General features: G+C 35.9%; 1 protein-coding gene across 1 annotated transcript in view; it reads right to left on the reverse strand.

Annotated features, from left to right (window-relative positions):
* Atp8b4 (ATPase phospholipid transporting 8B4 (putative)) overlaps window positions 1-14,217 on the reverse strand; it is a 238,584-nt gene that overhangs the window by 121,355 nt on the left and 103,012 nt on the right. Inside the window, exon 7 of the mRNA XM_027926068.2 lies at window positions 2,945-3,017. Coding sequence (XP_027781869.2) covers window positions 2,945-3,017 — 73 coding nt within the window. The remainder of the gene's footprint in view (window positions 1-2,944; window positions 3,018-14,217) is intronic.

Below are 14,217 nucleotides of genomic sequence, written 5' to 3' on the forward strand. Positions count from 1 at the left end.
AAGGAAGTTCCCGTCAAGCACACCACTCCCTGCCCCCAAATCCACCAGAGAAATCATTCCTGGGTGAGGGGAAGGATAAGCAGGGTGCAGGACACTTAAAAGTTTTTGAGTTCAGTATGGTCCCTCTAAATAACAATGGGAGGAGTCTAAGCACTCTCAATTCATACAATCACAATAAAAGGCCTTATCTACATTATCCAATATGGTAGCTACAAGTCACAAGCAGCTATTAAATCTAAACACAATGCAAAACTCAGTCCTCAGTTGCACTACCTGCATTTCTACTATTCACTTGCCACACAGAGATATTGAATACGGCATTGGACAAAACAATTATAGAGCAATTACATTATTGCAAAAAGTTATATTGGATAGCGCTGAGCCACATGGATCACTAACTTCATGGGAAAATTCCCATGAGTCATATAAATGAGTCATTCCTTTTTAAACCAATGTTAATGATGCACCCATAGAACTGATTTCCTTGTATCTGATATTTGCACTTCTGTGTCTCACTTCACTGAAGGTACTGCAATAGTAAGTAAACATATATGCTATAACATAGAAAATATAACTAAATTAAAAACAAAGGCCAAAGGAAAGAGAAATTAGAATATCAAAGATAGAAGTCAAGTTGGAGGCAGAATGCTAGCCATGAGGTCCTATGGAATTAGATTTGAGACATTGACTTGATTCCTGCTTTTTCTGGACTCACCCCTAAGAATTTGATAAGTAAACATACTAGGGTATAAAATTAGTGAACAAGTGAATCCAAACTAATATTCATTCTTTTCAAAGCAGAAATGGGGCTCTTAACATGCATTATTTTTATTGAATACCTGAAGCAGAAACATACCTAGCATTGCCCCTGAATTATTCAACTCCATGTAAAATGAAAGTTAAACGTGTGGCATATTTTAATGTATACTGTATTTCCTCTAGCACCACTGGGGATAAACAGTTGCCAAAAAAAAAAAAAAAAAAACTGAATGCCTGCATCTTAGAATTTCACATATGCAAGTCAAAAAAAAAAAAAAAAAAAAAAAAAGGTTATTCACTTAGAAGCACCAAAAACTCTTTCACTGCAATCATTTTCATGAGAGTAAAACTAAAATGAGTTACATGGGGCCCTTTCTTTTAAACAATATATTCTGAATGTAGGTAACCTTTGTTTAATAAGGGCATCTAGACATTTTTATTTGTATCCCATTAATATAGAACACCCTGAATTTTGAAAATTTGTATCCACTTTTCATTTTTTTTCTGTCTTCTTTCTTACAAGATTGACACCTATTCATTCAATCAACATTTACTAAATGCCCCCTCTAATCCAACATGAAATTAGATGTCAGAAACCAGACAAATCAAGAATTCTTTGGTGTAATCTCAGTTTACACAATCACAGCATGTAAAGGTTAGAAGAGATATTTGAGACCTTACAGTAGTCTGGCACCCTAATTTGGCCACATGGGGAAAACAAAGGCAAAAAAAAGATAAAGTATTTGCTCTCACTGAAGGAACAGAGCAAAGATTCAGCTCTCAGTTCCGTATTCAGTCACCATCGGTCTCAATCCCACATCCTAGTGTGGTGTTCCTAATTTTTAATGATCTGGAAAAAGGGTCAAACAAGTAATTTAAATTGTCTAAAATAAAAGTAAATAGATTGTGAATGAGAACCTGGCATACTGCCCTACATATGAGGAGCCCAAGCCACAGTGTGTGGACTTTGAGACCTCTGTTTTAGCTGCCCTGACACCTTTTTGCTTATTTTTGGTTCTCAGTTATTTTCTGAAGTCACCAGAGACATAAGTGTTCCTCCACTTCGATGGTAAACTCTTCTGTGCCTGACCTGTCCACTGGGTAGTTCCTAGTCTGGACTCTTCCACACAAGTCAGGAAGTGCAGATGGAGCATTCATGAAAGAAGACTGTTTCAGAAAGTGCATGTTTAGAACTCTTAACTGGGTTATTATTCTTTTTTTTAATATATTTTTTTTAATTTTCGGCGGACACAACATTTTTATTTGTATGTGGCGCTGCGGATCGAACCCAGGCCGCACGCACGCCAGGAGAGGGCGCTACCGCTTGAGCCACATCCCCAGCCCTAGGTTATTGTTCTTGTAAATAGATCTTGGGATCGTATTTTTCCTTGTCATAAAATGTCTCAGATTTAATGAAGAATACAATTTGATTCACAAAATTGCACTCAACACAAAAATTTTCATAAGTAACATAATATAGAGAGATATAGAGACATAGATTAATATATATACATTTGACATGAACACTATAATAATTAGAATTTTTAGTCTCTAAACTGGGTAGCTTTTGTCACTCTAAATTTAATTTGAACTATAGTTAGTTGCATATATTTTTGGTGACTGAACTGAATTTTATTAAGGAAATTTAATATCCAACATAGCTTGAGAATAGATAGTGCACTTGATATGCAAATGAAGGCCTCATTAATATTTTATTAAGTCAGCACAATCAATAAACATTTTCTGATTACTCAAAACTGAGCAAACATTTTTTCTTTTTCTCTAGATTGTTGTTTTCAAATATATCACAAATTAACAGTATTAATCATAGTATTAAGGAATAGCATTGAAAACAAATTGTTTTTAAGATACTCATAAGTACTTTAACATGTTTTATTACATAAATTTATTGACATCCTGATTTAAAATCTCTCCTATCTATCAATGTAAAATATCACAAAGGAAGTACACAAGGTGATAATTACTCAGCCTTATCTGACCTTGTTACTGAAAGTGATAAATTAATATATTTTAAAGAGTCTATAATTGAGACTTTGTACTGTTACAATACTGGTATTCACTCCTTAATTACCCTTTATTAGTATGGATTTACTAAATATAATTATTTCTATCTGTATGCTATTTTCATCTAAGATAAAGTCTTCAATTAATATTGAATACTCACAGCAACAAATTGGTTATTTTCTAATTTAACGATGTCTCCCACTTTGACATTCATCCATTTTTCACTCTGCAGTCTAAGAACAAAAATAAAATTAATTTTTTCCAAGAATGGAGAAGAATCAAAAGTATAATCAAGGGAATGTATTCACAATACAGTAACATGTAATGGGAGGAAGCAAATAAGGTTTCCCAGGATGTTAAATTCAAAAGGCCCTCTCATAACAATGTTCTTTAATATGGGAATAAAGGCTCAGAGAGGTTAAGTGATTTGCCCAAGGATACGCAGTGAGTTAATGATACCCCTTGGCAAAATTCAAAATGCCTAACTCATGGCTGAGTACTCTTTTCACCACCTCATGATGACAGATTTATACAATAGCTATGAACTTTCAACAAACCCAATCATTAACATTCTTTTCAAATTCCCTATTAATAAATACAGAAATATCATTGCCATTTTCTCTGAAGTCTATTTAACTAGAGGCAAAAAGAGATGGGAAGACAGTGGTAAGAGAGAGTAGTCCTGGGCAATAGTTAAAATACAAGTAAAAGGGAAAAAGAATAAAAATTTGGAAAGGACCACAATGGATGAAAGAAGAAGACTGGAAGACCAAGAGAGACCACCTACAGACGCTGCCCAGCACTCTGGCTGAAGGATGGCTTGGACCAATGACCCAGGACCCAGAACGACACAGCTGAGATGCTGCACAGCTTTCTTTGAAGACTATCTATATAGCAGAGTCCCAAGCCCACCCTGCACCAAGTTCAAAGGGTTTATGATGAAAAGCAATTGTGTCCATCAGATCTGGCCCCTGGTGACAAGTTAGTTGGAGCTACCCAAAGCCAGAGAGACTGGAAACAGGCCACCTGTGGCAGGAAGCCATAATGCTATCATCCCTTCTCAAACTCCCTGAAAGGTAAACCCGCCTTGTTTTCCAAGCTGGGGGCCCTCATCACACTTCTTCCTCAGAGGTTCCCTCTTAGAAGGGAAAGCCAGGCTGCGTAGGGCAGGATTCCCCTGTAAGTTAAAGTGGGCAGTTTACTTTCATTGTGCAGTTTTGTTTTGTTTTTGTTTTTGTTTTTAAAAAAAAAAAAAAAAAAAAAAAAACCTCATTTACTTGCTTTATAGGCTGGAAAACCATTTTAAATATTTATACAACTGTGAAATATGCCTCACACTATCAACCCTGCTGGGTCATTTGGCTTAAACACTCAAAGAATTTTTCTTTAATACAGATCCAAGTACATGTTGTTCTGGAAAATTTTCAATTGCAGCATTTTCATCTGTAGCCAGAATTCAATCATTTCTCCAGTGCCATGCTTCTCTGCACTTTATCTAGCTCGATGACAATGGGGGAACTTGGGAAGCCTTGTAAATCTCACTTTATTTATCTTTACAGGTATGGATTATGCGCTGGTTTACTTCTCCCAGGGATACCTCCTTTGGAACGTTTCTCAGGAGACTGTCTATCAGAAAGAGTAGACATGAATGGATGGAGAAGGATATCGTGTCATTTATAGAAATTGCACTGCTACTGAATTGCCCTGGAGTCTCTATTGAAAGTGCATCTGTTTCAGGAAGCTGAGATGATACTAAGTTCCATTTCCAAACTCTTATTCTTCCTATTTTCATGCTATAAGCTACGGAAGAACTGCACAGGAAAAAGCAAGTGGTATTCCCTAGATGTTGATCCAGAGTCCAGAGTTGTCCAACTGACAGCTCTGGACAATCAATAACGTACACCATGGTCAAGCAGACATTTGTCAGATTTGTGAACAGAGCCCTGACAAGAAGAGAGCATAACCCTCACAAAGTAAGATTATGCTAGAAAGTCATCTGTGACTTGACAAAGTTACCAGAAACTGAAAGCAGAGTAAGATAAGAAATATAAAATATATTATTTTAAGGAAGAGAAAATAACACTCTAAAAATGTAGCTCGAATTTTGCAGAAAAGAGGCCTGGAGATATTGGTAAATCATAAGTCGTGTGAGATTTCTGAGTTAATCCCTTATTTGGATATGTATCTATAGAAGAATAAATGTGTATAATACAACTACAGGTGTGAATTTTTTTTTAAATATCATTTCCTATTCTTCCTTACCAGACATATTAACTGCACCTAACTAGGAATTGAGAGATATATTTAATGAGCACGAAGGGTCATAACTACCAAAATATCCAAGTTTACTAAAGAAGCGGAAACTAATAAAGACCTGCAAATTAATTTAAATTGTCTATATTTTGAATCCCACTATCACCACCATGGACAATACAAGATCAAAGACATCCCAGCAGAATTAAAGGGACATGCAAGAAGATTTTCTTTAAAGCTCATCTTCAAAATATTTCTGGACTTTTAAGATTTTAAGTTGTATGGTGATTGGGTTTCATCATTACCCCAAAACAATAAAAACAGACACTCCCTGGTTCCCCATGTGTGTTGCAGCTGTTTGCTAGGCTGGTGTTTGAAGCACTCTTGCATCATAGCTCTGGAGAAGGATACACAATGGCCTCATGGGCTGTGAAGATGATACTTGGCCCCAAGGACTCAGTATCTTTGAACTTGGCTTTTACCTTTGTCAGTGAAAGCCCTCTTACTTGTGTAGATGAATTGCCATCTTGAGTATCCTGCAAACAAGTTCATGTATTTGATCACACTGAAATTCCAAGATTTTAAAATGTGGATCAATTTTCAGAACCAGATTTCTCAAAAATAGGGTAACAAGACAGCCTATACCTTAGTAAACTCACAAGCCAATTGATACATAAGCCAAAATTTAAGAAAATAGTTCATAAAATTTACATTCCAAAGGCATCATAAAAATAAAGAGTTCAAGTGCCACAGAATGACAACAAGAACTACTTTAAGGGGGGGAAAAACTTTTTATGTACCCACTCTGAGTTCTAAGAAAAGGAGATGAGAGATAGCAACTTCACCTAATAATTTTGATAAATAAATTAAACCTGCTTTTTCCTGATGATGCACAGTACACTATTAGCTGCTAGGCTTAGGTGAAAACCTCTTGGAGAAAATATAAGTCTGAGAGTGAGATGGCACTAACCATGCTCTATGTCACTGAGATGGCACTAACCATGCTCTATGTCACTGAAGTGTTGGCTCCCAAGGCTACAAATCAATGGTTTACTTTGACCAAGATACCAAGCCCATTGCTGAAGCTTAAGGTAAGCAAGAGGGGACCTTTGACAGGCTCGTTAAGGTGTCTGTCATCTTTTCCATACTCTAATACTCCTAATTTCCCATTAGACACTTGAATTCCTGAAAAAAACAGACTTCTTAAAAGCTATAGAAGAAGTGTTAGGGTACTATAGAGAGAATAGAGTTGACCTTCACCAATTAATCAATCAGTCCACAAGCCTTGGCTTCTTCTATAGTCTCCAGCATACGCTATATAAAACATGAAAGCACTTCCTGTCATAAGGACTTTATTTTGTTCACTTCTGTATCCTTAGGATTTAGAATAATGCCTAGGTCATGACAGCCACTAAATAAATACTTATTGAATGAATGATAAACAAATTAAAGAATATAAAATCAATAGTTCCAAAATCATTTGTTGAATAGTAGCATTTTCCTGAAAGTCTAATAAGAATTATAGCCGCCAACATTTATTTAGTGCTTATTGCATTCTAGGGACTGTACTGATCCCTTCATGTAAGAGTTGCCAATAAAAAATAAATGAAATGTCATCAAATTTGAATTTCAGATAAACAACCAATTATTTTGTTAGTCTAAGTATGTCCCGTGTAATATTGGGGATATACTTATATTAAAACACTATCATTGTTTATTTTGATTTTCACTGGAGTGTTACATTTAAATTTGCTATACCCACTGAGACTATTTATGATTCTTAACTCATTTAAACCTCACAACAACCCTATGAGATAGTAATGTTTTTACTCTCATTTTATAGAGCGAGATACAAGGTTCAGAGAATTTGAGATGTTTACCCTATTTTGCAATATCTGTAAAAAAAAAAATTGAAATGCCCACCCACCTCAATACAGATAGTCCACCTGAACCAATAGTACAGATGCTTCAATATGAATGTACAAGATGTTTATTGTAGCATTATTTATAGCAACTGATTAGAAGCCAATTAAAATTAGACAGAAGTACCATAGAACACTTATTCCATCATGGCTCCTGTACTCACTGGGATACAATGCATGCACAAGAAGAATAAAATGGTTTATATGTGCTAATATGAAATATACTCTAACATACATTATTAAGTAAAAAAGAAATATGTGTGGGTAAGAAATTTGGAACAAGGATATACTAACACATATGTGTGTTTTTGCAGGCACAGAAAAGTTCTTAAAAGACACACAAGAGAGTGGTTGCCACTAGAGAAAGGAAATGAAGAGGGGAACTGGGAGACAAGTAAGAGTTCATTCGACTGTATACTCTTTTGTGCTGTTCAACTTTGGGGCATGACACAAACTGGCATTTTAAAGGCCAATTTGGGAGAGAAAAAAAGAAACGAAAACTTTAAGGTCACATGTAAATGGCAGGATTGGGACTGGAACCTAAGTCTATCTGGTTAAAAAGCCCAGGCTCTTCATGAATCCATATTTATTGTTCTTTTTTACTTTATTTTCTATGGTCATTATGTGCTGTCTGTTTAGGAAGAGGATAGACCCTGAGGAGCTGAAGTGATTTGATCAGGGCAATGGTGCACGCTCCCAGTGTTTAAAACCAGCCAGTCCAAAGACAGCTTGCAGTCATGGTCCCCTGATACCAGTGCTCAGTGGGCAGCAGTATTTCTGGTTCTTTTCAATCCCAGTGCTGTCAGAGCTGCAGCAGAGGGAAACACACAGCTTGGCCCTAATCCCCTAACAGCACAATGGTGAACAGGATCTCATTACGTTGAGAATGAACATAATGCTCATATATTTGGAATCTATTTATTTTGAACAATGCAGATGTTTCCCTCCTTTTCCTCCCTTCTCCTTAGCAAAACACTTAAGCTGAGGCAAAATCACACAGGGAGGTCTGTAGTCAGCTGCTGAAGATGGTCTCTCACCAATTTTGCCAGGGAAAAAGAGTGGGTGATGATGAAAGATGCAGTCCTACAGCATGGATAATTTAATTTAACCATTTATTGAGGAAAAAGTAATGAATCTTGTAGATGTCCTGCCTTATTTATATAAATTTATATGTAATTTAAATCAATCCTATTGTGCATTATTTGGATGCTGAAACACACACACAATTTAGCCTCCATACTTTGAAAATAAAATGACTGATACACTTATTAAGTTTTACATGAACAATAAACCTGCTGGATGTTGTGCAGACTAAATCTTTCCCTAATCGGTCTCTTAAGACGCTCGCTCTTTTCTGTAAAGTCTTAGAAGGATTCCATTCATAGATAGCTAACAGATGACACCTCCTGGTGGCTGGGGAAAGGTATCCTGTAAGTCCTGAAGGGGATGTGCTGGCACTGCAGAGAATCCACCACAAACTGAGAGCCCACTCCCCAAATCTGCTATAGACGTGTTCATGTAATTATTATAATACTCCTTTTTTAAATATTTTTTAGTTGTAGATGGACACAATATCTTTATTTTATTCATTTATTTTTTTGTGGTGCTGAGGATCGAACCCAGTGCCCCACACATGAGAGGCAAGTGCTCCGCCACTGAGCCACAACCCCAGCCCAATGCTCCTTTTTAAATTTTAATCTGTTTAACTTTCTCTAGTTCCACTTTCAATTTCAAAAAGTCAGTGTGAGCAGCTTCTCACTGTCCAATTAAAAAATCTTTGGGGGGGAAAATCTGTAAACTCATCTCCCACTCCAACAGTTAGTAAATAAGGTTGGAATGGTCATCATTACCCTAAGTACGTGTATGAAGACACAAAGGATGTGACTCTACTTTGTGTACAACCAGAGATATGAAAAATTGTGCTCTAGATGTGTAATATGAATTATAATGCATCCTGTTGTCATATATAACAAATTAAAATGAAAAAAAAGAAAATATTTCTGTCCATTAAAATATTCTAAAAATTACCACTGACTCCCCAAATAGTATAAGAAGAATGTGACAAAAATCTATTTCTCTATGGGAGAAATATTCCTTATATAAAGAACATATTTTAATGAAAAAAATTACCAGCAACCACCTTGGCCTGGTTAGATGAACCGTTCTCTGCATCCAAGTGACCACACTTTATTTTGAGGAGAATTTTCTCTTACAAAGTTCAATAAAGAATAACTTTTCTTTTTGTGGAAAAAAAAATAACTCACCCCAAAAGTAGTTCTCAAAGGAGGAGAAGAAAATCTGAGGGTCTTAGTTCCAGGATTAAAAGCCTAGATTATGTTTTTCCATTGCCTCAATTAATGGTCTCAATGATTTTTCCTATGGAGGGGTAGGTTAACAGAAAGAACATTGACTGCTTAAAGTACCAAGTGAAAATAAGGCCCATATCAATAGAGACAATGTGCAAGTATCTCCCAATGGTATGATTTGGTTTGTTCTGGTCAGAGAACTTAATATTTCTGAAGTCAGTATACCTGATTTTTCAGCCCCAAGTACAACTAAGGGAATCTCTGGAAGATTATGATCTTAATTACTTGCTGTATTTTCAGTCACATTAAGTCCTAAATACTTTCTCACAAACTTAAAACTTCACTTTAAAATAAGTTGTAATGTTTATCCTCTTGAGCTCCTCAAAAACAGAATAGCTTGTAGGTAGAATTCTGAACTAGTTGATCACCCACTGGCATGTAATTTGTCACCCTTCACTAATGAGTTCAAGACCTGCACAACATGAGCACTCTGAGCTAGACACTGTGCGGAGTGTTAGGGCTACAAGTGGAACTAGACGCAGTTGTGTTTATCAAAAACCTAGAGACTCATGGGAAAATGTAAATCTGGCTCTTAAATAACCCCAGTTAAATCATCTTTGTCTCCTGATACCTGGAGCATGTGGCTATACTTCCATTCAACAAGGAAAAATACCTGTATTTCAGGAGAATGACCTCAGTATTAAATTGTTTGCCATACAGCTGTCATCAAAAGCCCAGTGAGAAAACGGATAGACCATAGAGATTGTCTAATATGAAGGATATATTAACTTTCATGCCTTAAGATATTCCAAGCTTTGTCCCCATATACAGTGAGCTCATCAGAAAACTATATGCCTGGACTTTATTACTCTGATCCCTTTAGACTTGTCTTCTCAAAAGCATGACTTAATCATGCCAACAGTCTTCAATCAGGTCATGTGTAAAATATCTCTGCTCTCTGAGGCTTCAACCATTATGTCATTCATATTTCTCTCAGCACCAGGATAAATCTTATTGCTCACAATTACTAGAATACTTCCTTCCACTGGACCATCAGTTTTGTATCCTCAGCACCTTCATTATGAGGAGAAATAAAGTTCAAGGACTGTTTTAAATTCATGAATGACAAATCTTACTGGATTGTTTAAACAAAAACTAGAAAATTTTTATACTATGACTGACTTTTTTGGGAATAATCTTGATAATTCCATAAACAAAATTCTGTTCAGAATGGACCAGCAGTTGGAACTGAACTTTTAAAAATTATTATACTCTTATGGATTGGCCTCCTGCTAATGAAGGAAATGATGTGACATAGCAGAAGAAGTTGTATAATTAGAAAACATAAACTTGAGTCCAAGCTTTACCATCAACCAGTCACGTGACTTTGGTCAAGAGTTTGACCAAAATTTGAATATCTTCCTATACTATAAGAATCTTGTCAAGCTCTCAGAAAGTCTGTTAGACTGAGATCTTTAAAGTGGCATACCACCAGGGGCTGGGGTTGTGGATCAGAGGTAGAGCACTCTCCTGCCATGCGTGAGGCACTGGATTCCATCCTCAGCACCACATAAAAATAAAATAAAGATATTGTGTCCACCTATAACTAAAAAATAAATATTTTTAAAATAAATAAATAGAATGGCATAACACCGGGCTGGGATTGTGGCTCAGTGGTAGAGTGCTTGCCTAGCATGTGTGAGGCACTGGGTTCAATTCTCAGCATCACATCAAAAAATAAATAAGTAAAATAAAGTCATTATGTCCAACTATAACTAAAATTATTTTTTAAAAATGGCAAAACACCACCTAACACTTAAATATCTGTCATGACATTTGTGAGTTTCAGATAAGATAAATTTATAAAAGCAGTTTTAAACTGTAAAATGTATGGTGATTTTTTTTATTATTATGAAGCACCTCATTATAAAGATGGTACATTCTGATTTTTACTTCAAGTCTTCAAAAGAGCTTTTTACCTTTAACTGCTGCCCATACTTTCTCTAATCAGGACTCATCTCCACCTACCCAGCTATAACCTCTCTGGTTATATCCAATAATCATTTCTCAGTTTTTCCTTTATTTGTCATGGTGAGCTACTTCCTCTTTCTTCAAACACTCTACTTTAAATCCAGAATGATACATTCACATGGTGTCCTTTTCACTTCATTAGTCACTCCTCTACAGTTGGCTGTGTCCATCAAAGGCCGATGAGTTGAAGGCTTTGTCACCAGCCTGTGGCACTACTGAAAGATGAGGAACCTTTAGGAGGTGGGGGCTAGTGGAAGAAGTTAGGTTTCCTCAACACAATGACTAATATCTTAATGGAGCTATGGTATCCCAGTCCAGGCAGACAACTGCCACAATAGCAGGAATCATCCCCAGTAATCCCCATCTTGGAACTTCATTCAAGAACTATGAACTCTTGATTCACAGATATCCAAAACAGCAGCATTCTTGTCGTTGTCATCTTTAAAATATATCTCACTGTGTGGGTACTGGATGATATTATAAAAGTACTGCTATTTTGCTGAGTATACAGTATTATGGCTAAGTATATTTTAAGTTCTTATGCTCAAGATAAATAAAAGTATTTACTGATAGCATGATAACAACATCCAAAATTTGCTTCTCAAAAACTCTAGAAAATAAAAAATTTGGAATAGACACAAAAACAGTCAATGGTGGCTGCTGTAAGGTAATATATAGATGAAAATTCCATTCTGTTTATACTGTTCTATTTGTATTTGAAAATCCATGATAGATGATGATAACGATGTAGATACATAGACACACACACACACACACACACACACACACACAGTCCTACTTCTTATGTCCTCCACTGTTATCACCCATGTCCGTGGCATCATTGTGTCCCTGGGACGACAGTAGGAAACAAAATTTGTCATCAATATTCTGCCCTTGCCTCCCTCTACTGTCCAATCTCTACATATCAGACAGAGAAATATTTTTTGTTATTCATATCATTTTCCTGCCTGAAACCCTCCAATGGCTTTTTATTACATTTAACATAAAACTGGAATTCTCTACCAGGACCTACAAGAACTGAGTTTTTCCCATTCCTTGGAATTTTCTTTATCATAATACTCCAGTCATTGTGGAAATCATACTGTCCAGTTCATTTCTACCTTGGGACTTTTATACTTGCTGTTCCTGTTACCCATGATCCTGGCATGTCCAGCTCCCATTCAAATATCACCTCTTCAAGAGGACTTTTCTGGGAACCCTATTTAAAATCATCTCCCGGGCTGGGGATGTGGCTCAAGCGGTAGCGCGCTTGCCTGGCATGCATGCGGCCCGGGTTCGATCCTCAGCACCACATACAAACAAAGATGTTGTGTCCGCCAAAAACTAAAAAATAAATATTAAAAATTCTCTCTCTCTCTCTCTCTCTCTCTCTCTCTCTCTCTCTCTCTAATAAATAAATAAATAAATAAATTTTTAAAAATAAAATAAAATCATCTCCCCACACCTCCCATCCTATCATTCTCTATTCTATTTTCTTTGCTGTACTTAAAAACTATGTCCTACAGGAAAGCTTACTTCTTCCTTCATGCCTTTAAATTTCTAATTTCTTCACTGTGGTCTGTCATGAATGCACATTGCTGACTGAAAGGGTAGGTGGAGTCTGCTGAATTTAAGCACTCACTATATTTCAAGCAATGGTGACAAATCCAATTGGGACTCTGCCCTGAAGTGACTGGCAGTCAAAAGAGAGCACCTAAAAGGGGCTAACTTCTAAAATGCTGTGTTTAATTGTGCCCTGATGACATTTGTAAAATGCTGTGGCAACATAGAAAGAGTACTAATTGTTTTACTTGCCCAAAGTAGAGACTGAAGGAATTTCCAGAGATGGTAACACAGAAGCTGAGTCCTAATGGATAAAAGAGGGAGAAGGAAAAGAACACACTGCAGGTTTTTAAAAGCAAGTCATTTGGTGTGATTAAGGATGATATTCAAATGATGAGCTAGAAGCTATACTGAAATAGGTTATTTTGATCATAAAGGACACGTTGGGAAGCTACCAAAGAATTTTAACAGGAATATAAATTGACTTGGACTGCTTCATGGAAAGTGGCAGGAATGTGAATGTCTCAGCAGAGCCCAGTCCTGCCTAGAGAAATATCACTCACCCCGCACACTATGCCAATCAAGACCCCAAGGCAATATCTCCATATACAACGTAAGGATGTCATTGTTTTCCACTGGAGAATTTATTGGAAAACAAAACTTAAAATAGATTCTCAGCATGTGGAGTAATACTATAGGCCAATAATAGACTATGAATATAAATAGATGAGTCACAGAAAAGACAAATAATAAATGAAGTTAATAAATATTTGGGAAAACATAGTTAACTAGAAAGCAACAAAATTTTTAAACAACGCACCTATTCCTACTCACCAGATTGACCTAGAGTTTTTAAAATATAATACGTAAAGTTGTGAAGGCGTCATGAGAAAAACACTTTCATTTGTTTAGATACAAGGATAAATGTCCTGGAAAGCAACTTAATGATATGTAAAACTTCAAACACCTATTTGTTTCTGTAGAAATATGGTTATAAAGAAATAATTGGAGGTGCACATAAAGTTCATATTCAAAAGATGTTCCTCTAAGCGTTATTTAGGAAAACAAAAAACTAGAAACAATTATCCAACAATAGAGGAATCATCAATTACAGCACATCTATTATACAGTGCTTAAAAATATGTTATCAAGGAATTTTTTTAGACCATATGTGATTTACCATGTCAAAAGAAAAAAAGTGGAATACAAAATTGTATGTTTTGCATGTACTTTTGCATATATACATATTTGCAAGAACAAATTTAAAAAAATGAATACTTTACAGAGTAGATATTTTTACTTTTCTAGGTTTTTTATTTTCATTGATTAATTTTAGTTATAAAGCTTACTTCCTCTAG

The sequence above is a fragment of the Marmota flaviventris genome, chromosome 2 (genome assembly GCF_047511675.1).
Source record: "Marmota flaviventris isolate mMarFla1 chromosome 2, mMarFla1.hap1, whole genome shotgun sequence".
Taxonomy (NCBI): Eukaryota; Metazoa; Chordata; class Mammalia; order Rodentia; family Sciuridae; genus Marmota; species Marmota flaviventris.